The 27,423-nt window shown below is 35.8% G+C and overlaps 3 protein-coding genes, 1 long non-coding RNA gene and 1 other non-coding gene across 8 annotated transcripts; 2 read left to right on the top strand and 3 right to left on the bottom strand.

Moving 5' to 3' along the window:
- Positions 1-388: 388 nt before the first annotated feature.
- On the bottom strand, positions 389-11,399 carry LOC122410719 (choline-phosphate cytidylyltransferase B-like). Of its 2 annotated transcripts, none has more exons than XM_043419110.1 (9): positions 11,126-11,399; positions 8,645-8,800; positions 7,091-7,199; positions 6,900-7,016; positions 6,623-6,774; positions 6,263-6,484; positions 5,609-5,776; positions 4,813-4,937; positions 389-3,891 (listed from the first exon to the last, which is right to left on the bottom strand). In XM_043419110.1, the coding sequence occupies exons 2-9, from the start codon at positions 8,768-8,770 to the stop codon at positions 3,789-3,791; spliced, it is 1,122 nt and encodes a 373-aa protein (XP_043275045.1). In that variant the 5' UTR covers positions 8,771-8,800; positions 11,126-11,399; the 3' UTR covers positions 389-3,788. The 2 variants fall into 2 exon arrangements, with proteins under 2 accessions (XP_043275045.1, XP_043275046.1); XM_043419111.1 differs by lacking the exon at positions 11,126-11,399 and adding an exon at positions 10,053-10,345.
- Positions 11,400-11,403: 4 nt separating this feature from the next.
- LOC122410747 (uncharacterized) lies at positions 11,404-13,017 on the top strand. 2 transcript variants are annotated; one of them, XR_006261009.1, is made up of 2 exons: positions 11,404-11,539; positions 12,366-13,017. It is a non-coding gene; the product is annotated as an uncharacterized lncRNA (long non-coding RNA). The 2 variants fall into 2 exon arrangements; XR_006261008.1 differs by having other exon boundaries at positions 11,439-11,545.
- Karybeta3 (karyopherin beta 3) lies at positions 12,548-24,369 on the bottom strand. Its single transcript, XM_043419049.1, has 14 exons — positions 24,226-24,369; positions 22,351-22,500; positions 21,599-21,825; positions 21,330-21,426; positions 20,387-20,952; positions 19,505-19,613; positions 18,443-18,742; positions 17,994-18,176; positions 17,750-17,876; positions 17,150-17,515; positions 16,645-16,898; positions 16,032-16,552; positions 15,243-15,462; positions 12,548-15,161 (listed from the first exon to the last, which is right to left on the bottom strand). Exons 1-14 carry the CDS (start codon positions 24,304-24,306, stop codon positions 15,060-15,062), a joined length of 3,303 nt encoding a protein of 1,100 aa, XP_043274984.1. The 5' UTR covers positions 24,307-24,369; the 3' UTR covers positions 12,548-15,059.
- On the bottom strand, positions 21,160-21,289 carry LOC122411753 (small Cajal body-specific RNA 8). Its single transcript, XR_006261213.1, has one exon. It is a non-coding gene; the product is annotated as a small Cajal body-specific RNA 8 (non-coding RNA).
- A 62-nt stretch (positions 24,370-24,431) lies between the features above and the next one.
- On the top strand, positions 24,432-26,906 carry Pef (Peflin). Of its 2 annotated transcripts, none has more exons than XM_043419136.1 (3): positions 24,432-24,562; positions 25,137-25,311; positions 25,647-26,906. In XM_043419136.1, the coding sequence occupies exons 2-3, from the start codon at positions 25,143-25,145 to the stop codon at positions 26,015-26,017; spliced, it is 540 nt and encodes a 179-aa protein (XP_043275071.1). In that variant the 5' UTR covers positions 24,432-24,562; positions 25,137-25,142; the 3' UTR covers positions 26,018-26,906. The 2 variants fall into 2 exon arrangements, with proteins under 2 accessions (XP_043275071.1, XP_043275070.1); XM_043419135.1 differs by lacking the exon at positions 24,432-24,562 and adding an exon at positions 24,709-24,986.
- The last annotated feature ends 517 nt before the right edge of the window (positions 26,907-27,423 follow it).

Genomic DNA, 27,423 nt, shown 5'->3' with positions numbered 1-27,423 from the left:
CGTCGTCAGAACACGCATCACGTGGTCCATTATAACGTGCGCGTGTGACGGAGAAACACACAACGATGGTCACGTGACACTCCGAGCGGTTACAACAACGCCGTGGATGATTTTGAATTCTCATAAAATACACGAATTTCCTTCATTTTCGTTCTTTTTTCTAAATCCGCGATTATTTGAAGAAAAATTACTATTAACTTCATTTAGATTTGAAGTTCAAATGTCATACAGGGTTCGTTCCGACCTGTGCTAATTCCACGTTTAAAAAAACGTTTCCTCCATTTATCTCCGATTGTTTATTTTTGGCAAATTTCTCCAACGATCGATTTGCGGATTTCAGGTGTCATATTTCTCAGATGTCATAATAATAAATAATGAGACAACGTTATTGGGAATTTCAAAACCAACTGATTTTTATTCTTGCCTTATCTAAAAGTTGTTTTCATTCGCATAAACATTGCAACGATCGATTTAGCCATTATTTCAATTCACGCATTTTCAGTTCACTTCCATCCATACATCCACGTGAAACATTCTTACCGCCATTTAAATGTACTATTTGAATGTTGTTTTTCCATTTCTTTTTATAATTACACAAAAATGATGTTTTCGAGACGCAGCATACGCAAAAAAAATTAACTTACCAAGATGGGGGATTCAATAAATAAAATTGAGGTGTACACAGAAAAGTAGAGTGGCAAAGTGGGATACCTGAGGAAATATCGTACTTTTTAGAAGTATGCGAAACGTTCATTATCCAATTACGTACTGTGTTTTTTTACGACTTTCGTAAAAAAAAAAAACATTTTTCTCGGAGCATCATCAAAAATTGGTGGAATTTTTTGTTTTTCAATCCGATGCACCTTTGACGGCTTCTTTTGAAAAGCAGTGGAAAAAAAATTAGAATTCCTTCAAAGTATTCAGTTTTTCTAAATTTCATTTTTTTAATGATTTTTTCTTTTTCTTCCTTTTTGAATTTTTTTCATCTTGAAAGTATTCCTTTTTTTCGCCTTTTTTGAAAAATATACCAAATTGCAAAAATGAAAAGAAATTACTTCCGAATTTTTTTAAATATCCGATTTTGCCCTACATATCGACTTGATGAAAAATAATTATTATATATAATCGATGAGCGCACATTCCGTGCTCATGTTAAAATCGTATCGTGTGTTGATATTACCGTTAATATTGCAAAACGTAAAAAAGCTCATAAATAGCAAAACTTTTTAGCTATTTATTATTTTTAAAACAGAAACTGAAAAGAATTTTTTATTGTGATTATTTCATTTTTCTTCTATCCAAACGAATTTCAAATCTTGAAAAAATTCGTCGTTTTCGGTTATTGATTGGAGTACTTTCTCAAACTAAATAAAATGGACCAAAAAAAGTTTTAAACTTTGAGCTTGATTTTTCGAAGAATAACATTATTTTACAACGTAAACGACAATATGTGTAAATGTTCGTTAAACTTCTAGTGGTGACTCGATGGAACTTGAGATCACTGCTCCGTTTTTTTTCCTGAATCTCTTCCGGCTACTCTAAGAAGTTCAGCACAATTTTAGACTCGAAAACTGAATAGTTTCTTCGTGCTTTTCTATTGGATGGTCTAAAAAAATATATAGCTAGTGTGTATGTTATGTTTTGTTCTTGTTTTTGCCGATATTTGCAGAACTATCCAAAATCAGGCACATTCGGTACGTTTTACGAGAGACGATTCACAATGTCGCTATTTACGTACATTACAGCTCTTCACACTTATCAATTATTCAAAACTCTCCAACGTATCTGCTTAATCAAGCTTTACACAACGGATTTAAAGCCAACAATTTTATTCAATTTCACACGATTTCAGCACTCAACAATTTTATTTGAAAAACTAAAACCTTACGATATTATCGATTCTTCGACAATAGTATCAACGATATCACTGAGAAAAACTTTTGCATCTAATGTTCGATGAATTACGTATAACTCATTAACGTTATGAATTTTTTGCAGACTACTTTGCTAATTTTTTCCGAACGATCTAAGCGATTGAAATCATCGGTAATGTTCGAAATTTTCATTGAAACAAATTCGTCGAGTAGAATTCCAAACAAGAATACTCTTTAAAAACTTTTCAAAGTAATTATACAAAATTCGTGTTGGTAACACTTTCTGCCCGATGGCTCGAGTTGTGAAATTCGAGTAGAATAAAATCGAAGGCTACGATGGGTATAACATCCTTGACAACAAAACATTTTTTCCTTATCTCTACGAAGTTTTTTCCCTTTCATACATTTTATGATACATATTACGACGAACAGCTACACACAATTAAGCCAGCACTATAGTATTTGATGGTTGCGGGTGAAATGCATGAAAATACAATATAAACGGCGGGAACGTGTGTTCTTTCTCCTCCTTTCCTCTTTCCATAGAACTTATTTTCGAAAATGATAAAAAGAGGACGCACAAATTTTTGTCTAAACATACATACAACGATCTCTCGAATAGGAAAGAATTAACAACAATTATTTCTGTTTTAGTTTTTCGGATCAAGTGAGCTTTTGTAATGCCTATCACTTCCTAGTGTAAGAATATCGACGATTGTATCGTAAATTAATAATAACTTCATGGAATACTCGAAATAAATGTGGATCCGCTAATTGAAAATGAACGATGAGACTATATGGAAAATTATAATGATCGAATTCAAAGATTTTCGTAGTTTCAAAGATAATTATTAATTTACTCGTTATTATTTCGTAGTCTCAAGAATCAAAATGATCAAATCAATGCTTAAAAATCTCTAGGCAACTCGGCACATTGTTATTGTGGTAGTAAAGATTATTGTATCTTGCGCTTGACGTTGTAGTTCTCGATGTTTTTTTACTTATTCTGTCATCGTAAAATACAACGTATAATTTTTCGTGTATATTGGCATGGTTTTTCGTTCACTATGACTGGATTGACCAGAGTTTCAATTAGCAACCGCGATAGAACGAAGAAAATAGTGGTTGACCGAATAGCCAGAAATTTGTAGAATATTCAGAGTTTTTTCTGCTTTTTTCGCATGGAATAGTATAGTTTCTAGTATAGAACAGTAAATATATTATTAGGTCAATTCTGAATGTATCGAGAGAAATTCATCTACGTGATTACTTGTTCGAGGGAATCACGTTTTATTCGACATACTAAAAACTAAGCTCGTTCTTTCTTTTCTCCATCCATTAACTCGAATTTCATTGCAGAATCAACGATTGGACAAAAAATAATAATACGGAAAGTAATTCACATTTCAAAAGTTTCGAGCAGTTCGTGTTTTTTTGTTGTTCAAATTCTCGTGACGCAGTTTTCAAACTTATCAGACTTCGATGCAACGTTATTGCTCGATACCGTGTTTTTTATTCGATATTTCATCGTTTCTGGTAAAGATTTAGCGTTTTTTGAATCCCTAGCACTGCTTTGGGACGAAGGAAAAAAGTAAGAGAGCACACAGAGGGGGAATTTATACATTCGCATACGTGTCAATGAAACAGACTCGTGGGTACTCTCAGATCTATTTTCAAGCTAGTTTTATAATATATGCAACGAGGTAACAAACGCATCACGTCTAATGTTGGATCTCAAATCGCAAGTTGTTTCGGTTTCCTTTCGCTTCTGTCTTTCCTTCGTCTTCGAGTTTGATTATTTTTGTTTTCTTCATTTTTTAATTCTCTTTAAGAACGCATATCCAGGGCTTCCGACGAGGCTCTCTAGTTTGGTCAGCATTTGATGAAGTTCTTGAAGTTTATGGTTCCCTGTTATCACTTCGATTGTTGATTTGCCTCGTCATCGTCGCTGTAGTCGTCACTCAGATAACGATTTGTTTGAGGAAATTCGTAACGCCCCGTTTTTTTCGGTGGTGGACTGCAAATATTAAGTTCATTGTTTAATTCGTTGTTTTGATGAATGCTTTGCACATACGTTCCTATCTTAAAAGTTCGATATTTCAGTATTTAATAATGAATGTTATAATAATTCAATGACAAAGTTCTTAGGCAAATGGAAAAAAACACAAGTTTTCCATCGCAGGATACAGGTCTCTTAAACGTTTCTAATGTGCTTTTAATTTTATCGGAAAAAATATTTTTTTCTCTTCACTCGTGATAACAACCACTGAATATTCAGTGTCAGAAAAAATGTTATCGAAATTCATACACTATTCATAAGATCTGGGAAATCGTCGGAAGTGATAACAGGGGAATAAATTTATTTACTCCGGAGTTTCTGCTTTCAATAACTCATTGGACAATTTTCATACTTCATCGAAACACCTAAAATAATTGTGTTTTGTTTTTCGTTTCCAGCGTTGCTGAGTAATGACAGTTTTATCGGGAAAAAAGTTGGCTAGGAACGTATGAACAAGCATCCTGAAGGATGAGGGGGCAGAATGCGAGCGATTTTCATAGAATTTTTTTACAAATTACTTCTCATTAATTTCCAATAAAAAAATTGCACTCTTGTGGCTATAAAGTTTCATTCGATGATCGAACAGAGTTATTAGCTCGACTTCCAAGTCTGTCGGAAAAGTCATTTATACAAAATTTGGTTGATAAATCACCAGCAGTGCATGAAGACCGCAAGCAAACGGCGCTTTATCTGTATTATAAATTTCTTCTCTATTATAATTCAGAAAATTGAACTGACGCTCTACGGAGGAGGATGTTAGCAGCCGATGAGGAGACAGAAAATGCGGATTTATCGAATTGTTACGTCGAGGAATTCGCGCACTGGCCCGCGTACGCTACGGAGCTTTACTCAATACTAGGAAATGCGGAGACATAGTACCTGGTCTGATCCTCGTCGTTATGGCTGCTACTGCTGCTACCGTTTGGACTCCCAGCCCGTTTGGGGCTCGCCGGTGGCGACAGTGCTTGCATTAACCGACCTTTGCTTTCATTCCAGATTGTTGACTGCAAACCCCAGCGTAGAGTGAACAAAAAATAATAAAAAAATCGTTAAACACTAACCGTCGTCGACAAGAACAACACAAAAGTTAATTTTTGGAGGTAACCGATCTCTAGTTAATGAAAAAGGACAATCACATTGCCAAATTGTAGGGAAAATCGAACTGTTTATCGATTGATGCTCGTTAATAAAACTGGACTTTGATAAACGTACAAATCTTCATAGGGTATCCGCTCTTGAGAAATTATTACGAGGGAAGATTTCCTAACGATTTGTTAGTAAACTTGCTCGTGACAGAAGCTACAAAATCTAAATTAACGTCTACGAATCAATAACGAAGCAAAATCGCATGAAGATAAAATTCAATTTATTTTATTTAGCGCTATCATCAAGATCTATTGTATAAATATATCACGATTGAATGCATATGAGCGAATAACAATGACGGTAAAAAATGAGAAAAAAGTTAACAACTATAAATACAGGCTTGATAAAAAGCGAGTTTCTTGCAGCGGGGTTAATCCAAATCCATGCATTAGAATCATTCGAGAATACACTTTATCCCCGTAATGAGAATGTCAGCTGTGTATACGAAGCCGACTACTATCATCACGGTTACTATAATCACGTAGGAAGCGAGTAAAAAAAATATTCCTACATCCGGGATGTTACCCACCAATCTTCCTTCTCTTCCGAATAATAAAAGAAACGCGTCTATAAAATCACGCGATTTTTCCTCCCATTTGCTGATCATGTCCATACGTCTCTCACCGATATTTTCCATAACCCGCTTTCCCTTGTCCTTCAGATCGTCGAATTTATTTTGTAGGCGAAACTTTTTCTCCTGTGTTAATTGGATGAATGTAAATGAAAACAAAATATTATTTAGTCATTTCAAAATATTCGACAGAATAAATTGCTCTTAAAATTATTCAAATTTTTGAATCTATTAAGTTTTCAATGCTTTTAGTTGTACAAGTTCATCAAACTCCATTCATTGCACTGTTCTAAAGTGGCAAGCTTTCAAAGGTTGTCATCGAAAAACCAGTTATTCTGTCATTCTGGAATAGTCGATCAATTAAAAAAAACTGTAAGTTTGAGTACTAAATTTACGTAATAATATTTTAATGAACTTGAACCTTTTGAATATTGTAAAAATTTCTGGAAATAAACTTGACAAACCGGATTTTGTATGTTTTTTGCAATCGAAATATTTTTTTAATTTGCTGCGTTAAACGTACCAATCACAGTTTAAAATCTTTATAACACGTGACCTTTGACAGAGTGGTTTGAAATTTTTTAATTTGGAAAAAATCGAGTTTTAACGTACGTTGAGGAAAGAAACATTCAATTCCTTGGCGCTGTAGCCTCTCGCCAAATTTCTTCTCACATACATATCATAATCTTTGACTATTCTCGCAACGATATCCGAAGTTGAGACACCTTCGGTTCTCTGTGTAACAACAAACATTCCACGATCCTTTATCCACGCGTAAACATCTACTCCTTCATCGTTTATGTATGGAATATCGTCGTGAGCAACAAAGTCGATCTGCGAAAAAGTAAACATCAATTTCTTCGGTTATTCTCAAATAAAAATAAATTTCGTTGTGATTGAAGCACGATCAGCAACAACTCTACAATTTGTTTGTTAAATTTTCATCTCAAACAATCAGAAACAATGCTGTACCTTATGTTTCTCGATGAATTCATCATCGAGCTCCCAAGGAGCGTCTCTGACGACTTCGTCGACGTAACGACAATGCCTCACTGCATCGTACCTTTCCTCATCATTCAACACTGTTCTGCCTTTCTTACGGTGTGTCAGTTCATCGTTGCACACTGATATTTACATTACATAAACGGATTTTAATTGACAAACAAAATTTTCGTCTTCGCGTTTTAGTCATCTACGAAAATTCAAATTCTACAATCGATTGCAAGAATTATTTCCTGTCAAAACTCACCTCCGGCGATGAGATAAACGTTGGGAAAAATATTTTTTGCCTGTCTCAGTTGCCTGGCGTGTCCCTGGTGAAAAAGATCGTAAATACCGTCCGCATAAACTCTCACCTTTCTGGGTACTGCAAAAGAAAATAAAACCGTTTTAAAAACAATTGAGAGAGCTTCGTTCGACGAAGAGTTGAATGAATCGTACCTTTGCCACTGCGAGCCATTTTGAGGGTGATTTTTGTGTTGTAATCGCACATATTAGCTTCTGCCAAAGCTTCAGGATCATCACTGAAAGGAGCTTCGTTGCAGCTAGACTGGAAGGCAAACGAAAAAGCCATGCTTTTTAACAATGTTATTTGGAAAAATTCGTTCCTCTCTCGAATATTCGCTGATACTGACGTGGCCTCGCTCCGTCTGGCAATTTCTTTTGTACAATCAATTACTGACGCTAAGAAAAACGTTCTATGAATATTTATAAGCTGCCAGAGAATTCTATGAGTACGACACGCGCTCGAAGCTTCGCGAGCTGGCGAAAGAGACTAATTTTATTTATTTTTTTTTTCTTTTTTATTCCGCGACTCGTCTTCGTGTATGTATCAACACCACGAGTTGCTTTGATTAAATAATTTCGCAACGTACCAAAACATGACGTTTTATTCGATTTTTTTTCTGTTAATGCATATTTATTTATTTTCATTCAACTTTAAAGCATTTAAAAAAGAAATCAAAGAAATCCCATTATCGCTTATTCTCTCTGGAAACGCATCATATGTTTTGTAAACACGTCATATAGTTAATGTTTCGATTGAATAACTTTTCACGATATGGCCAAGAATACTCGTCGTCCTTCTGACAAGATGATTGAACATTCAAAAAAAGTTTTTATTGTTTTTTTTTTTTTATTTTTCTCATGTAAATGAGAAATAACCATTATTGGAAGTTTCATCTGAGAAGCAACGTGGAAATCTTCCTTAAGAGTCAATCTGCTTATCACCTAAGTGGACGATTGCGACGATTAACCCCTAATCTCAGCAAAGTTCTGTCACAATCACAGTTATTTTCTGAGATCTCTGTGCTGCCTTTCGATTGAGATAAGCCAGATATTAATTGTATGAGTGAGGTTTGAGAAGAATTAGTGAATTCGTTATTCAAAAGAAATAAAAGTGAATGGTTTATCGGTCGCCGTGTTCATTGGAACATCCAGTTGAATTTATATGGGAATCACCACTCGTTGCTTCTCATGAAACAGACAGAATTTATCAAAAGAGACACAGTGTTACGTAATACTCAGATAAGTGGAGAAAATCACTAATATTCATAAATTATGTTCACCTAAATCTGGGATTCATTAATTTTTTGTTCATCTTTCATTCACAATTACGTAATCATTATAAAAGAAAGTAACTTTTCATGGGGAAAATAATTCTAAAATAGAGTTTTTCGATACTGTTATCTATTCAGACGTTTTGATTGGGGCTCGGGCTTTATGAATTTGTTGAGTTCTCTCCTTTCTCTTTTTCGAATTTCTTTTTCGATTCACAATTGAAGCCACAAATGAATCTTTTGAGTTTAATGAACTTTGAAGCTTAGTTTTTTTTCAATGAGACATAAAAATAAAACATAAAACGTTCAAGATGTAGAAAATTCGTTTGTCTTAATTGAAAGTAATATTTTTAAAACCACAATCATATCCATTTTCTTCCCAATGGCTCAATCATTATGCATTTTTTAATGGTGAATTGTTATCTTATGTTCTTACCGAGTATGTAGGGAACTCCGCTCGAATGCACGGAACTTCTTCACCATTTTTGCTCTCGGTCAATAACATTGTTTCCAAAGTTTCACTGTCCCCGTTAGCCATTTTCTTAGGCATTTCAAATTCCATTAAATATAGATACTAGCAATATTTGTTAAACTGTAAAAAAAATAAGAAACCTCATTGGAATTATCAGTGTTGTACTATCATAATTGACTTATTATGACAATTACAATTTGATGGTATCACAAATTTTTTTCTCAATGCTGTAAGGTTGAATACACATTAATTTTTATAATAAGAGTTGATCCTTATGAATAATCAAAGCTTTTTAAAAAAAAGTTTTACTAATAAACTCACATAAAAAGTTGATTTTACCAACAGCAACGAGTTGTATATTGTGTTAAAATGGGAAAAAAAAAGGCAAAAATCTTATCACAGTATAAAGTGTGGATAAGAAAATAAATCAGAAATTGGTTTATCGACCAACAGAAAATAAAATAAAATACAGCGAGTGTGAAATTAAATTTGATATCTTTTTTTTCACTGCACCAACACTTTTCCCAATAGAAAATATTCTAAAACTTTTTTTCTAGACGTTTTATTTTGAAACGCTTTTACTCGCATATGTCTTATCGACGGTGTCAAAAAAACGAATAATCGTTTTTCATATTTCAGTATCAAGATTCACGTAACTATGGCAATAGGTGAAAATTGGTTTTGAAAAATTCACAGGAAACAAGGGAAAAAAGTGAAGATTTGTTTTTGTTCTAATTCCTGAGGATAAAATGGAGTTTGAGTAGTTGAAGTGAAAAAAAAAATGAGTTTTATCCGCGCTGTAGTAACGCGAGGGATGAAAAATTTTGCACCATTCGAGCTGCGATCAAATTTCCAAAAAGTGTTAGTCCCGTATTGAGCCAGGGGAAAAAACCACCTAACCTAGCAAATTTTCTCACAAAAAATTTCTCAAATACAAATAAAAAATAAATATAAAGTACGACGTTTTGTAAAATTAATGAATTCAAGCCTCGGTGCTAATATTTTTGAATAAATAAGTAAACCATCTGTGAATTTATTAGTCCGAAAATTGTCGACTGTCTTTCTCGCACTCGTGTATCACGTGGTACCCCCGTTAGTTTCATGAAGAAATATAGAGGCTGAGAAATCCGGACCGACACACTTTCCACGGGAAAAAAACGGAACGGTTTATTTCAAGCACTTCTGTACCGTCCATAGACACAGCGGATTAATGGACAATTAATGAATTGTTAATTCATTTACATCATGAACGATGAGTTCAAAACCAAAAAGAGTTTTGATATTCAGAAACATTGCACCAATGTTTTGGCTTTTCCAGACTTTTACGAAAGAGGGTATATGACAAACGTTAAATAAAAGCGTGGACAAATACCGGAACGTTTATGCTAAAGTGTGCATATGACGAAGATTCACTCCAGAGTTGCAAACAATTTCGTACGTTCGATGAACAGTAATATTGCGTTTTTAACATATGACGAAAAGAGAAAAAACGAAAGAAAAAAAAACAACAGCACGATCGAAACAATGGGAACTTTCGTCGTAGTATATATATGGTTTTTCACGATTCAATGCACAACTCTGCAAACACACGTACACACTATATATACCGCGGAAATAAATGTATTATGATGCCGCCATGGTATGCCTCAGCTGACCTAGCAGACGCTCACCACGACACTGAAAGTTGAAAGGATGGAAAAAGGGGAGAAAACCACGCTCGGGAGCGAACTATTTAGTCGTAAATGCGCACACGCTGTGTGGCACCGCCTTAGGAAAATAATTTCTATTTCCTGAACATATGCGTGTATAACTCGGATTTCACTATCCCGATTGAACGATCTATACGGTTTGAAATCCTAGATTATATATTCTCGTTCGTACATGAATAAAAAAAAAGTATATTTTTCCAAAGTTATGTATATCTATATACGTGCGCAAGGTGCACAGGCGTTACAGGCTCGCATGAACACGTACGTATAGAACATATATTAGTGAGAGTTGGATTATCATGTTTGACAAAATCTACACAGGTGTTTCCGTAAAACTATGTTATACACACAAAAACGTCAGGTATATCAGTCGAATAAATTGAAATTGAAGACAGAGATAAAACATTTTTTATGAATTGATATGAATTTGAGAAAGTTTTAAGGCGTACAAAAACGCGAATTGAAAAAAATATATTCTTGCGGATACTAAGTGCGCAATCAAAGATTTTGTTGTAGCCAAACAAGCTCTGTTACGTGTATTCAACGTTTATTATTGTGAATTAGTATATCTGGGATCAACATATTATTTATTTACCGCGCAACTGTTGAATTTCGTCAAAACAAGTTACTCTTCGTTAACTGTAAATCAAAAACGTTTCACAACTAGTCTGCTCAGCAACGGACAAACACAATTTTTATGAAAACCTACCACGCACTTGAGACTTTATATAGTTACCTTTTTGAATATTTCGCGCTACGCTTGAAGCGCTCCGAGGTGAAAAAACTTCGTACCCGAAACCACAATCACCTACGCCCGTTGCAACGCGACAAAATAAATGACAACCTTTGTGTATCAATACTGTTAGTCGCCACTACAAATACTCATTGTTTTACGGAACAATATATCAATTGGCACGAAATCTTTTTCCAATATTCCAAATTCAGTCGAGTATTTTTCAGTTCTGGTTCGATATAGTTTTTCGATCGCGCGAGCTGTTTGACATTTCAGTGAAGCGGCCGCACGCCGGTCGCTCGCAACGTAGCAGACTGGCATGCTTCATGCTGCGCGCACAGGATGACGTAATATCGGATGATCGTGCACGTCACGCCTCGACGCCGTCTATGTAAAATACGTGGAGCATACACACGTGTGAGTGTATGTATGTATACTTATAAAAGATAACGGTAGACCGTTAACCGAAAACGAACACGCAGTAGCTCAAACACCTCAATTTCAGAGTGTCATCTGTCAGAATATCTATGTCACGTTGATAATAGAAATAGAGGAAGGTCACAAATTTGTATTTCACCGATAGTAGAAACAATTCCTGTGGTTCCGATTTCTCGCTACACTACTCGAATAAAAAACGTCAAAAATATTCTCCGTCAAAAATCAAGCCATAAGGCTTTCTCTTCCCGGAAAAATAATAAAGCTGACAATTCGTTCAATCAGATTTCGATGGATATATAGAAAAAACCACTTGTAGAAAGCTCTATTTCGTAATATATCGAGTGTTCGCAGAATATTCGGTACCGGCAATATTGGCAGTGAATATCGGGAGCATACACACACACACACACACACACACACACACACACACACACACACACACACACACACACACACACACACACACACACACACACACACACACACACACACACACACACACCGTTGCTAAACTTTGGACGCACAATTGCTTATGTTTGCGTTTATTTCGATTGTTCAAACATCCGATTGTGACCGAGACGACACATTCTTCGTTTTCAAGTTATTTAGGGGCTCAATAAATCGTAGAGAATTTTGGAACGTCCATGTTTAGTAAATTTACGTAACACATCCTGCGTCCGGAGTGACTCGTCGGTCGTTATCATGGCGCTTCGAACCGGATATGTGATAGAAATGCCAATTAATAACATGTACTCCAGTTTCATGATACATCTATGTGGTGATGACTCGATTGGATACATTTCAGATAACTCATCGATTAGTTATCTCGTGTCAACTTTTCTGGAGAGTAGACGCGTCGGAGAGGAACGTTGCGGCATTCCCCGTCTAATCATTTGTTCGTAACGAAGAAGACGGTTACAAAAAAATGATGGTCACCGATTTAAAAGATGCATGAAAGCGGGCAATCTCGTCGAATGAAACGCTCGGTTTACAAAGCTGACATTTATTTCGATCAATAATAACTTTAAAATAATCTCTATACAATAATAATATTATCATCAGAGCTATAATTTATTTCATATAAGTTTTCCAGTAATTTTTATTTATTTATTTTTTCTTTTCATTTCAGCTCATATTTTTTTCCTGCAAAGAACTTGGTAATTCGTTCGCGATAGGTACAAACAAAAGTGATTAATTTTTTTGCTCGATAATCGGATATTTCGCAAGTCGAACCGAAGCACTTAAAAATTTTTTTTTTTTTGAAAAATAAAAGAAAATAATTGCAGGTGCAAACGACTAAAAAATTATCAGCATGGTTTTAGTCATCTCGCGATGAATGGACCGAGAACGAGATTTACACTCTACTTTATTTAGTGGGCTTCTCAATGCTACTTTTATTATTCGTAATATGTACAAAGAAATATTCTCATAAAGAACCATATTTCGTTCGTCTCTTTCGTCGGCGGTTTGTTTTTTTGTTCCACCGGTGATTTTTTTAACGACGCTCACGTCGAATTAGTTTTTTTTCTTTTTCTCTGCGAGACAGAAAACATTTTCTTCTTGCGCCTTAATTCTTCAATACTCGTTTATCTCGTTAATGTCAAACGTATTTGAAAATTTTTAAATCTACTATAGCTGTATATTGAGTTTCAAATAAACAGACGAAATGGGAGCACGGCCAATTGCACCTTCTTTATCAGCAGCTTTAACCAAACTTTTCAGCAAAAGTACGTTTTTGGGGGAGCAAAATATCAAAGCGTTTTATCTCATTTTAGTGATGGACTTGGAAAAATGTGGACCAAAAGGAAAACGTCGATCGCCGCCCAACGATTTGTCACAAACTTCTAATTTTCGATCATTTTTATCCTTTTCGCTGTTTTTTTTTTAATTTCAACTTTTTAAATACAAATTCCAACGGTTCATCGTTTCGGTTCAATAATATTTTAGAGATTCCTGCGGTAAACCGTGTAGCTTTAAACACTGCATCGTTTATCGATATTATCATTAAATAACATTTACTCGTATTCTAAATATTTAATCGTAAAATACCTAAATCACAATGTCATGCTCGCCACGCGGTTTTACCAGTTGGATTGCTTAATTTCTTCCTGTTTTTGCTTCTTGGATCAGGAACCGTATCAATATCAAAATACAGATTAAATGGTTAAAGAAAAAAATACTTGCAGAAACTTCAGTGAATATTTTCCATTTTTTATCTTAAATTTCCATCGAAACAGCGAGTCTCTCCAAAAAATCGACCTGAGCCGTTATAAATAATCAAAAAAAAAAAAAACGTTTATCTTATAATTGTTTACTCTCGTATCGACATTATCGTAAAAACGTGGACGATTTGAATCTTCAGTGTTTTGTTTTTTTTTCGTTTAATTGGTCATGCAGGATCGTACGAATGAAACAGCACAAATGAAATTATTTTTTTTTCACCTTTGCTCAATCCTTCATGAGCAATCCCAGGATTACGAGGATCGAGCGAAGTCGACGGTGTATTTTTGCCTCTCCTCTTTTCTATGTCTCATTCGAAGCTTTCGTGCTTCGAACTTGTCAAATCCTTTGCATTAAAAACCACAAACGAAACTTATTTCTTGAAAAATACGTTCATTGGACTCGTGAGATTAATAATAACGACGATAGAAATGAGAGATTGAATATCAACCGCTTGTAAAAACGTTCCTGTCTCAAAATGGCGTCTCTTCAATTTTCATGATTCTCTTATCATTTTTGTCCCATCATTTCGTACATTATCGCTAACCGATCGACTGACATAATAAAATGAGAAAAATATCGTTTCATAAAATTCCTATTTTTTTTCGCTTTTCATTCTTCTCATAAACATTACATCGTATCAAGACTTTCAGATTCAAGCAAGTTTTTTTTCGTGCGCTACAAGTCGTGAGTAGGCGAAAAATTTGCAATTTTTGCGTCGCGTCGAAGTTATTTATGAGAGGGCGAGGGGGTGGGAGGTGGGGGAGGGGGGGGGGGAGAAACATTCTTTTTTGGCGCGAGGTACAAAAAGAAGAAAATATATATATGTATATAATATTGAATCAACAAGTAACAGTGAGGTAAAACCGATTGGGTTGGGTCAATCGCCATTTTTCATCTGGTTCTCTCGTGTTTAGTTTTTTGTTTGTTTGAATTTTCTTTTTTGTCTTACTCTCATGCGCTCTGTCGGAACGAGAGGCTGGATATTTATTAGGCTGAGACGAAAAAGTTTCTCCCACCTTTAATAGGTACACAATCTAGCTACCTTAAGAACTTTAGTTTAGTTTTGTTATAATCGCGAAGCGTAGGAAACTCTTGCGATTGCGAATTGGGATGAAGGGCTACCGACAATTCTCTTTCATTTCTCTTCTCATTCTTTCGACTGACTCTTCGGGTGTGTTTCAAGTTTTATACTCTTTCTTTTATCTTTCTCTTTCCTTATTCCATCGTCTTGCAATCGGAGTGAAAAAAATAAATTGTTAGTTGTTTAAACGAGATGCTAATTAACGACTGCTGGTTGATTGCTCAGAGCCTCGTGCAAAGCTTGCTGCTGATCTGCCGTTAAAGCGCTTATACACGCCTGGAACATCGTTTCGTTGCTCTGCAAAAAACAAAACAGAGCAAACGGTCGTTTCATTTCTTGCCATTGCTATTGCTATTCTTTTTCTAATGTTAAACTTACTTGAATTTGTCTGACAATACTAAGAATTCTACCCATCACTGGATTATCTGCAGCTACAGCCTCCTTGAACAACGCCTCAGCGAAAAAGCTTATAAGTCGTGGTAAGTTGGCGTTGTTCGGTCCTAAAACTACCGGATAGTTAGCCTCTATCAAGTCGCAAAGATATCCGTAAACGTGGGGCGCTTCGTCTTCGTCGACCACTACGGGTAGCCAAGAGAGCCTTAATGACAAAAAAAATTGAAAATCAGTTAGGATAAATCTTGAGTTTTTCAAAATAATGGTTAAGCGCCGGTTCAACCAGGCAAAAGTAGGGTCATTATAGAAAAATGTAAACTTATTTTCAACCAAATTTTGAAGTCAACCATGAACATGATTTTTTATGGAAAGATTTATGAAGAGCCATTTTGATTAATTTCAGGACAATTGCCAATTACCTTAACACGAAAATAGTGTCAATTGTTAGAAAATTCATAAACACAATGGTCAGCAACATTTTTTCTTTATACAGTTACACTTCCGAAGGAGTTTGATTTTGGGTTAATAATGTGTTGGCACACCAAATTATGTTCGAGATTTTGAAAATTTTATTACGAGCCTGTGAAGAATTAATAATAAAAAAGCAAGGTTCGACATTTGATATGCAAAACAGGAAAAAATGGAGTTTATCCCATAATTCAATTCGTTAGATTTACTAGGCAACTATCGAATGGTCCACAATGAATTTTGTCAGAGTAGAGGAAATGTAAAGATAGAAATCATTAGTATGAATAAATTTTTCAAATAGCTTACCAATGTGGGAGTATCTCGTCGACGTTGATAGCTTTGTTGTTGTATTTAAGAATTTTCGTAACAGCTGATATCGCGTTTTCAGTTGGATTAACGTTTTCCTGCAATCTCGATTCTGGATCGTTGATAACTTCCATAAGCCTCGGAAGTGCTTCAGCGCAAGCTTGAGCGAAAGCTTCTCCACCGAATTGTCCAAGTACTCCGCAGCCATAAGCAGCCGCTTGTCTGACTTCGGGAGTTTTGTCAGTGACGTATTGGATCATCGGCCTCAAGAAGTATTCCTGATATTTTGCGCATTCTGGACCACCGTATTCTATGACGTCATCGAAAACACACAACGCCCATTGGTGGTCGGACCATGCGCGCTCCGGTGCCAAAAGTTTCACGAAATGTCCGCATATTTGATCGAAATATGGGAAAAACGCGGAATTATGGGTTATGAAAAGAGCGTGTAAAATGTCTGCTATTTTATTCAGAGTGTAAATATCCTCGTTGTCTTCAGCGGCGATTTGTTCTTCGACGACCTTGATTGAAGAAAAAAATCGTTACTTCTGTTCGATGAGTGTTTTTTTTTTCTTTCTAAATTTGGCATTTCTGCTTCCTCGGCAATACCAACCTCGTCGTAATCTTCGTCTTTGCGTTTTTCCAATCTCGCCACTGCGCGCTCAAAGTGTTCGTTCAAAAGCTTGTCAAGTATACGCAAAAGCTCGGTCATCGGTCCAGCTGCAAGACAGCCCGGCCCGAGTGCCTCAATACATTTCGCCAAGGAATATAAAAGCTCAGGCAACACTTCGGCTTCGGGTTCAGTGTCGATTGCCTTCAATAGGTCTGGCCGTATGTAATCCCACATGCCTTCGAGATATTGAGGCCCTGAGCAATAAAAATTTTTTTATTGTTAAAGCTCATTTACTTCTTTTGTCATAGAATGCATTCGAAAATCCCGTATGAAAACAACTTTCTTAGGTGTCCATACGTTTTTTCAATGACCACTTGAGGAAATAATTTATTTCTTCTTAAATAATTGTTATAAAATGCTGAACCAAAACAGAGCACGAGTTGAGATAATTCTCGATATAATTGATGGAAAAATGAATATTTTTGAAGCTGAGAAATTAGTGTACCTTTGATCTTGGCACACTCCAAGAGACACGGCAAGCTTTCAGCAGCTGCAGTTCGAACACCGTCGTGGAAATAAAATTTGAGCATGGGCACCATGAGCCTGACGACTTCTTCAGCGTAATCGGCAAAGCCTTCTTTCAATTCACGCGCATAGCAGACCAACATTTCACACGCCGAGGCTTTGTCCTCTAGACCAGCCGTTTTGATACCGAAATTTTGTTGTTCGCCAAGTGACACGAATTGCCAATCGAGATCACCCTCAACGCCCTCCATGTCTTCGTTGTCCAGCAACGCGACCTCGGGTTTCATAGCTGCTGTACGTAACACTGGTCCCATTACCAAAGGCAGATATTGTTCGAACTGCTTTCCTGTTGGAGTGCATAAAAATAAAGTAAACTCTAGTACGGTCAATCGATAAAATTAGTATCTCATTGTAAATACAAAATTAAAAAAAAAAAAAAAAAAAAAAAAAAAAAAAAAAATTATTGGCCTGTAAAGAAACGAAAGGAAAAATCACAAAACTCTGCGATTATCAATGACGTTAATACTCGTATTTTCGTGTTTTAATTTTTCGGTATTTTATTGGTTCTTATTAGCATTACCGAGAATTTTGCAAATCCGAGCCCAAGCTGAGATCAGATAACTCGTTTGCGGATCGTCATCTGGCAAATCACCTTCCGTGTGAGTTTTCAACAACATGTCCATGACTTCGCTCGCATCTGTGATAAACTGTAAACAATGAATAAATTTAGAAACCAGATGAAGTGGAGAAATAAATTAAAGATAAATGTGATTGATCGACGTGTGATTGTACGATTAACGAAATTCATGATTTTTTTGATTTACCTTTTCCGGCCCGACAGCCAGACCGATAAGACTCACACACTCGATCGTTTTTCCTCTCAGCATTTTGTGCTCTTGCTGATTCGCATTCTGGATAATGTACTTGAGACATGGCATGAGTCTGTCGTAATACGTAACGAATTGTTCCTCACAAGTGTCTGCTACAGATGCGATCGTAGTCACGACCTAGAGTTTTTCATGATTATATTATCAAGATTACACGGATTGATATCAAATATCACAGTCGTTGGTATGCATCGAAATCTTTTTTTATCGTAATATCACGATTTTTCAACAGTTCAAAGGTTATTTCTATTTAAAGCTTTTGACGTAGACTACAATCTTTCCACTTATTGTTGTTAATATTTTGAATGATGGAAGGGGTGGGGGTTTCAACCCCCACCCGATGGAAGAATGAACATTTAAAGCATGTATATTCATAAAACACGAACCTGCTCGAGTACCAGCTTCGTGCCCTTCTCTACGAGTTCTCGGAATTTAGCAGTCAAGATCGATTCCAATTTGGACATGATTGCGTCGAGGTACGGAGTCAGAATGTTTTTCGGGCAATCCTCACTAAAGTTAACGAGCGCTGCACCAGCGTGGGCCTGAACTCGTGGATTGGCATTGTCATCAAGCACCATCAACAGACCGGGTATAACTTTGTCGTGGAATTTTCTTTCGAAAGTTGGTGCAAAATCGGTGGACATTTGACCAACTGCGTTACAAGCTGCGTATCGGACACGAGGATGCTGAAATATTCAATGCAATTTAGATACGCGAAATTTTTCAATTGACATGTTTTTAAATACGAGAACCACAAAAACTGTGAGAACAACTTTTTCAATTTTTTTTTTTTTTTTTTAGATTCTTACAAATGCAATTTCGCAAAACTGTTTAACAATGAGAAATCTACTCAATGTCATTGCAAATAATTTCACAAAATTGCACCAAAAAGAAACTATATGCCCTTCGTTCTTTAGGATTCACAAAAAGCATTGGACTATATGCAAATACGGAAAAATATACATTTGCATACTATTTCGTTTTATGGGGTTGGTGAACTTGTTGAAATACCTTAATAAAGATGGAATGAAAAATATCTATCGGAACCTACGGGTAAAATATTTCGATTACAATGCGGATCTGGTATTTGGGTTGAACACGATTTTTTCATGTTGTTGCAACTCTTCAAATAAAATTATGTAAATTAAAATCGTGTATGTTCCAAAACTATGATCGTATTACGATTAAAAAAATGACGATCAACTCTCAGGAACTTGCATCGAGGCAGGTTTTGATAACCTTGCTATCAAAACGATAGCAAAGTAAAAACCAACGACTCTCGAGCGTTTGATTTGTCACTGACGTAACGCTTTCAGAATCATGTTATGAAAACTGACCGCTGACTCGATCTGTGACCATTATATTGATAAAATGCGAGGGTCAACGCTTCGACGCCTTCGGTAAAAATGAAAAAATTAATTTTTCAGGTTGTTTTTTCTTGAACTTACTGGATCTTGAAGATAATGAATGATTCCTTCCATTATTTGACCCAACATCGCTTCCATCATTTTGTGACAACCTTCGCCGACTGCTGAGATGGCCATGAGGGCAGCGTGTCTGTAAAAAAAGGCTAAGTATGTCAATCGAGATATTTGCATGTCTCAGCTGTATTTCTTATTAGTTTCTGTTTCGAACATTGAGATTATATGTTCGTCAATGAAATACAGATCGTATCAAAAACAACACAATCCTGTCAATCATTGAATTCCAAAGAGCATTCGAAGGTTTGCATTCGCCAGTACGGGAATAAAACTATCGACTAAACTCAATGGTTAATCTGCCACAGATGTAACGCGAATAAGTTTTTCGTAATAAACAGACCGCTGACTTTCTATGGCACAAGAAAATATACGAAAAATATTCTATTAAAGCTGCTGCGTGAGACTCAAGATTTTTTCAGATTGTATCCATCGTACGAGTGTTTCAAAAATGAGAAATTTCATAAAATGTCAATATGATCATCTGAACCAGAAGATTGGAGTATTCTTTCACTTCAAAACTTTGCGATTATATCAATTTGTCTCTGTAATTGTGAACTTCATGGTTTTTAAGTCCAAGTCAAAAGTCATGAACATTAAGTAATCTTCGATGGGAATAGTTTTTCTGTGGAAAACAATGTCTCACATCAAAGCTGCTGAAACTAGATTTATTCTCAAATTGTATTGAAGCTTTTGAAGTGAGCGGAAAGACGATTCGTGAACGTGGCCATGAGCGAGATCAATACCATAAACACTCACAATATTATTTCCACTTAATTTTTTATTAACTTTTATGATTACGAGAAAACGAAATTATCTATGGGAATTGAAAAAAAAAAATTGCTTCCTTACCTGTATTTCCAATCGCTATTACTTAACATCGATGGTATATTTTGAACAATGTGCGGCAGCATTGTTTTGCCACCAAGACCGCAAGCAAGTCGATCCAAAGCACTTTCGGCAACAACGTTGTTGCATTCGTTGTCCTCTTCAATGATTTCATCCGAAAAACTCCATTCTTCGTCCTCTTCAAGATCAGTCATCATTTTCAAAACTAGTGGAATTAACGCGACGATATATTTGCCCCCGACTTTACGAACCATCGCGGGTGCTGTCTCTGCGAGTGTGACCAAAACTTCAAGGGATAATTGACGCCACGAGTCACCCATTTTCTCGTCCGAAAATATTTTCATGCACATTTCCATTATCGCCTCCAATTGAGGCCTCAAAAATTTTGGTGTCGTTTCTGCCAAATCTATCAACACTTTCAGAAGCGCCTCGTCTTCTTGCTTCTCGACCGATTGTGCCGTTACTTGCACAACTCCTGGTAATAACTCCGAAAAATGTTTCTGTATGTTTGCTTCTTTCTCGTGAAGGGTTATGAACGCACCGATTGCTCTGACCGCTTGAAATCTCACCTTGAATTATAATATTTCGCAATTATTATTTTCTCCTTTTATTTTTCAACAATCATTTTTCATAATTTACAAATTTGCACCATTAGAATGTAAATTTTGTATTTTCCGTATTTTCTCCAATTTAATGAAAATCAGTTAATATTTTTTATCAATCTTTTTGTAGAAAACAGTACAAATTTATTCGAATCATGCAAATTTGTGATTTTTTCATGTTCACTCCGTATCTGTCTGTAAATTAACACGTCACAAGTTACAGTCATCAGAAAGTGTTTTTTATTTTGGGAGAATTTGTGACGAGAAAACGTGTTTTCGTGTGAACCCGTGTATCAATCTCCCGGTCCTTTGTAATTGGCGGTCAAAAAATAAATTCTACTCACTTCATAATTTGCGGCGTCCATCAATGATTGCTGCAACATTTGTTTAATTGAGTCGAGATAATTTGCTTGCTGATTTCCAAATACACCGGGGACGGATCTGTAACAATGTATTAATTATAAATAAAAATTTTTTAAATAAAATTTTCAAGATTTCTCACAAAAAACCTTTCAAAGTCACACAAATATCAATGAAACCGAAAATTTAGAGAGGATTGCGTATAAACAATTGATAAATTAAACTTTTTTGAAATACCAGATTCCTAACTTACGTGAACATGCGGAGAGCGCTTTCTTTAAGCGCTGGCACTGGGCCGTTTGCACACTGGAATAGGAACTGAAGGAATTCTGGCCACAAATTATTGCCATCATCGTCTATAAGATTTCGTGCAACTTCGGCTGCGACTTCGCATACTTTGCGTCTCAATGCATCACTCTGTTCATTCTGCACTGCCAGAAGTATTTGCTTTTTCAACTCAGTTTGAGCCTCTGGGAGAATCTGTGATAAAACGTTTGAAATACATTCATAACATTCCATATTCCATATAACATTTCAAATACAATTAGTTCACGTTGAGAGGTGGCAACATTCTAAGCATCAAAATTGTGGAAAAACAAAACAAACTGGCTTAAAAAAAAACCCTTTTCGGAGATATTCAAACGAAATTTGAACAAAACCCACAAAATTTGACAATCCTCATGATTATGATTTTGACCATACTCCTTTCACTGTTAAAATTTGTTTCAATTTTACGAATTTCGTATCCCTGTACCTAAAGTATAAAACTGTTTGTTTCAATACTATGATTGTGTTCTGTACAGCACAATCAACTCTCAGAAACGTCTGTATGGATGACTCGGAGAGCTTTGCCATCAGGACGATGTCAAAACAAGAGTCTTATCCACCCAGTTTACTCTACCACAAATGTAACGCTTTCGGAATGAAGAAATTCAACCGACCGCTGACTCCATCTGTGGTATCAGTGTCACAATTATTCAAGAACTCAAAAAAACGGAAACTTACTTTTGGATAGAAATCCATGAATTCTGAGGAGAAGAGCCGTCGCAGGAGCACTGCTGCCATGGCTCGCATCTCCTCGGCAAGGATGGAATTGCATATTGATCCAAGCAAGAAGGTGACTTTGCTCTCCACAGGAATATTTCTGTATGCTTCCTAAACAGAACAAAAAGTTAGAATATGTAAGTCACATGTTCATTAGGGAAGAAGATAAAGCAATTATCATATCTATTCATATTGTCATTTTTGTAAATAAGTATACGTCCATTCTAAAAATTGAAGTTCCAAGGCACTCTTATTTTTAAAATACCACAAAGAATTCTTCTTTTTTACAGAACAATTTTGAATCTTCGTTTGAAGAAGTTTCAATTACATTGACCGAAAGTAAATAATATGACTTGAAGAATTCTACAATTTTGTACATGAAAGAAGAATAAATAGGCGTCAAAGGTACTTTTGTTTTATACAACAAATACCGGAGTGCTAAAACTGCATAATCGTTTTGATAAAAATTTGTCTGTTACCAAAAAATGAAAAATTGTAACAACGTATCTGGTAGAGACATAATTATGCAAATGTTAATTCAAACTAGGTTTAAACTGCCACACAATGTTCTTTTTAATATAGGAAATGCTAGGGCATCGTATGATAAATTATTCAGGCGGTGTCTTCAATTATCGTGACACTAAAGGAAATGAACTTGATGTATGAGTCATAAGCCTATTTTTATCGTACTCTTTATCGTTCGTCACACCGTATTCATTTGAGTTGAAAAAAAAAGCAGAAAAAAGAAAGCGAAAATCGCGGATGGATTCGAAATGAAGGCAACAACACGTGTACCCTTTTTGTGGCATTATACGTATATAGAAATTGAACATTCCTGAGAATTAATCACGAGCGTATAAATAGAGATGAGAATTTGGGCTGGAAGAATTTTCACCTACGAACGGAGCGAAGTGATGTGAAATGAAGTAATGTAATGGTCCATATTGGTTTTTTATACACGAGCTCGCATAACCTATCAATACACACGCGACATTTTGGGTGCATTTTATATGCGTGCTCAGAGTGGACAATATTGGGCGCGAAAAAAGTGCGGAAGTCCCTATTTGGGATAAAGCGAAGGTAATGTTGGGCGACTTTTGGCGGGCAAGTAAAAGCGATGAGTCAGGATTCAAGAGTAATAAAAAAAAAAGTGGGCACAAGTTGATTTTTATCGAATGCTTTGCTCAATCCAACAGCGCTGACATCGAAATAATATAGGATGAACTCGAATCAAAAGGAAATTTGCCAAGCCGCACGCATATCTGTTCATTCGTATATAACAAGCCGTTTGGCAATGTTAGTCGCGTCGAATGGTGAAAATTTGATGCCGGTGGGGACGAGGGCAGTGTAGACAAGTAGCGGATGAGCGTCAAATAGATGCGAATCACGGCAAGGATCGCTGGGAACGTGACCGGTTGTTCGGAAACGTTGCGAATTATAAAATAAAAAGAAAAACGTTGCGGGGCCGAGGAGAGGAAGGGGGAATTCGACTGCAGCCACGCGACGACACCATTTTGGCATTTTTCCCTTGGCTATTCCGAAACACCTGTCAGCCGAGCCATAACCCCGTTTAATTTTACAATTATTTCTTCCATTGTATAAAATTCACGCCTGCTAACCCTCCAAGTATTCAATCAACGCGATGGCGAGCGACGGCGGGGGAGGGAAAATTATGAAATATAAGAGAGTAGCCGCGTGCTCGAGAAGCCCTCTGACAACACGTTGCCAACGTGTTGGCCCCGAAATTACTCATTTTTATAACGTCAATCCCCCGATGTTTTCAACAACCAATTAGTTCGTTAAAAAGATTTGATGAAGCTCCATTCATTCACGTACCTCTGCTTGTGTGCGGACATCGTTATCCGTGCTAAGAAGGGTCCTTAAAAGCTGTTGAAACTGATCGAGGTCTGCCGCCATTGTCGCCGAACGAATGAGACCATCGCGCACTCTCTCACGAGTCGATCGTCATTTCCAAACATGCCGTGCCAACCTTCATACTTTTTCTTTCGAGCTTGAAAAATTAATGAATCAGCATTGCCAATTGCTTATAGCCAAGTGAAGAGTGAAGTTCGTCAGGAATTCCATTATTGTTTTGTCCACAAAACGCCGCTATATATCAAATTCAAACAAACGCCAAAATCTGAATATCGTAATTTGAGCCTCAATATAATTCGTATGTACCTCATTATTTTCTGTTTATTTCCCACAGAAATTCCAATTTTTATTTTCCAGAAATTACTCTTGGATGTATTGATACAAAACATAAATCGAATGATAACGTTTGATTGAATGAGTTTTCCACATCATTGAAATCTATAAGGGTGATGAAGAATAATTAGCAAAGTTTATAATGATGTCATTAGAATGTAGCTTCGGGAAACATTAATTACTTATCCCCACGTTTCGGCTTTCTGTTTACGAGTGCGCCGAGTGCATAACGTGACCTTGACACTAGATGTTTCTTAGTCAAGCAATTTGAAAGCTGTGTTTTTCTCATCATAACAGTAATTACCAAACAAGTGGTACAGGAACGAGAGTCGGTGGAATTTTAGACTTATTCATCTGTGTTTGACAAGTCCACTACTATGGCTTACCCTGTAATAACTATATAATATTTGTTGTTTACTTATTTTAAATAGTTTGAGGTTACGTTCAATTTCCGTAAACAATTTTTTAAATATTCAAGATATTTTCCAACACTATTTGCAACGTTCATTACGGAAAAATGTGAATTTGCTGATCCGTAGGGCGCGATGTACGGCTCATCGGGAGATCAACCACAGGTTACTCCTGAAGTTCAACAATGGTTTGCTTCGGTCGACAGAGATGGTAGTGGCAAAATTACTGCCACTGAATTGAGGGCTGCTCTTGCTAATGGACAGGGCGGAACTTTTTCAGACACTGCTTGCAAACTGATGATTGGTACGAATTTTTTATTGCTGGATTTGAACTTTAATCTTCATCAGCATTGAGTTTTCCCATTGTTCATTAAAGAAATGTCATTGATAAAATAAAAAATTGGTTGCGATTGTTTTTTTTTGTCATTTTCAATCGATCTACTGACACTGATTCCTTCAAATGATTTTGTAGAGAATGTTTAAAAAAGTGCAGCCCACAAATGTGCAAGTAGCTTGAGTGTCTCCAAAAGTATTATAGTTTAGCTGGTTTACTTGAAGAATTGAGATTGAAATTTAATTGGGCTTTAGAATATTATGTAAGTGCTGTAGCGCATTAATAAAGGAATTATTTTGTCACAGGTATGTTCGACAAGGAAAAAACTGGTACAATCGATTTGGGAGAATTCCAGGCTCTCTACAATTACATAAACGCTTGGTTAGGAGTATTTCGAGGATTCGACCATGATCAATCGGGTAGTATTCAAGAGAGTGAGCTGTATGCAGCTTTAACGCAAATGGGCTATAGATTCAGTCCTGAATTCATTAAATATTTGATTAAAAAAAGCGATTTCAATAACACTGAGAGCATAACGGTTGATCAATTCATCGTCTTATGTGTACAAATACAGAAGTTTACGGAAGCTTTTAGAAACAAAGACACTGCACAAACAGGTACCATAACTATAAGCTTCGAAGATTTCCTATCGATAGCTCTTAGCTGCAGCATCTAATAAGCAAAGTTTTCAGGTATCTTTGTATTTAAGCAACCACTGAATGCTTTGCAGATATTTTTATTACTCGTTTCAAATAGTATTAAGAGAATGGAAAGCAAATTGCAATTTGCCGCATTTCTGTAATTAAATATTTAAATTAGGTAGGAATTTCAAATTTTACATTCGTGACAAATCAGGACTGATAAAAAAACAAAATTTTATGAAACAACAAACACTTAAAACTTTTAGTTTTACAATCGACTAGGAAATTCTCCAAATTGTTGCGAGCTATGCGGTTTCTGGTAAATTGAAGTTCTATTTTTTATACACGCAAAATGAGCTGGTACTTAGAATTGAATGCACTTTGGAACTGACGAAAGAACCGATCAAAGTTTTATTATACAAAGCTTGAATAAAGACAACGATCTTTTTAGCCATTTCTATGCCTGCTATAACCAATTATATTAAGAAGAAAGTTTGATGAGAAATACCAGAATTTTTTTAAAGCACTCACCAACTAATATCTACAAAACTACAAAAATAAAAGCCATCGGATATTAATTTGGACTATAATGCATGAAGCAATTGTGACATTGTGGAATTTGGCATATTTCCAAAAATCGTTGTAGTTAACGGTGAACACAAAGTATGAAATTGGGAAATTGAGGAAAAATGTTTGAGACTAGTTCAAGTTTGTTTATTGTAAGATCCCTACATTAAAGAGATTCGGGTGAAGATGCCAGAATTGAGAAATTCGCTTTTGCTATAAGTATTTACAAAAAATAGTGGGAAATCACGATTATATTGCTTTTTTTGCAAAAACCCCAAATTACAAATTCTTTATAGTCTCTAATAATGTACAATGAGTATCTTCCCGTCTCATTAAATTATATGAATAAAAAACCAACGCCAATTTTTTTCTTATTTCCGATATCCAAACAAATGTTGGCCCCACCTAACCACAAATGGAAAAAATACGAAAATATTGTGAAATTATAAGATCTTCTTCAAAGTATCGCACAGTCATTTTTTCACACACGAACGTCGTGCTACCATCCAGAGAGTTTCTAATGTGTAAAATTCATCAATACCTTCCAAACACATCCAAATTTGTCGTCACAAAAGTACACAGAGTGCACACGTTCGCCCGAAAACAAGTGTTTCAGATACCAAATATGACTTTCAAATACGTTTATTCACCTCAGTCTATTTTTTCGACATCTGAAAATGCAAATATTTTCAAGGCTCGGCAAACGAAACAATAAAAAAAAAAAAATTTGACTGAATCGAAGAATAAGATTGAATAATTTAATGAAAGCAACAAAATGATCAGACGAGTCAAAATCACTGGAATAATAACAAACTTTTAACACACCATTTCGACGCTGAGCCGAAGATATCAATAATCTTTTTAACGATCTTAC

The sequence above is a fragment of the Venturia canescens genome, chromosome 5, assembly GCF_019457755.1.
Source record: "Venturia canescens isolate UGA chromosome 5, ASM1945775v1, whole genome shotgun sequence".
Taxonomy (NCBI): Eukaryota; Metazoa; Arthropoda; class Insecta; order Hymenoptera; family Ichneumonidae; genus Venturia; species Venturia canescens.
Note: the sequence above shows the minus strand (reverse complement) of the source record. Positions and strands in the feature narration are given on the sequence as shown.

Bases quoted from the DNA above. Each gene is read 5' to 3' on its own strand.
- Karybeta3 (XM_043419049.1), bottom strand. From the start codon at position 24,306: ATGGCGGCAGACCTCGATCAGTTTCAACAGCTTTTAAGGACCCTTCTT. The intron at 18,177-18,442 runs GTTCGTGTTTTA...GAAAAACTCTAG, and splicing joins CGAAGCTGGTACTCGAGCAG to GTCGTGACTACGATCGCATC. The intron at 17,877-17,993 runs GTAAATCAAAAA...CATTGTTTACAG, and splicing joins TGGCTGTCGGGCCGGAAAAG to TTTATCACAGATGCGAGCGA.
- Pef (XM_043419135.1), top strand. The intron at 25,312-25,646 runs GTACGAATTTTT...ATTTTGTCACAG, and splicing joins TGCTTGCAAACTGATGATTG to GTATGTTCGACAAGGAAAAA.
- LOC122410719 (XM_043419110.1), bottom strand. From the start codon at position 8,770: ATGGAATTTGAAATGCCTAAGAAAATGGCTAACGGGGACAGTGAAACT. The intron at 7,200-8,644 runs GTAAGAACATAA...TTTGCCTTCCAG, and splicing joins CGGAGTTCCCTACATACTCG to TCTAGCTGCAACGAAGCTCC. The intron at 3,892-4,812 runs GTACTATGTCTC...TAATATTTGCAG, and splicing joins AACGACGAGGATCAGACCAG to TCCACCACCGAAAAAAACGG.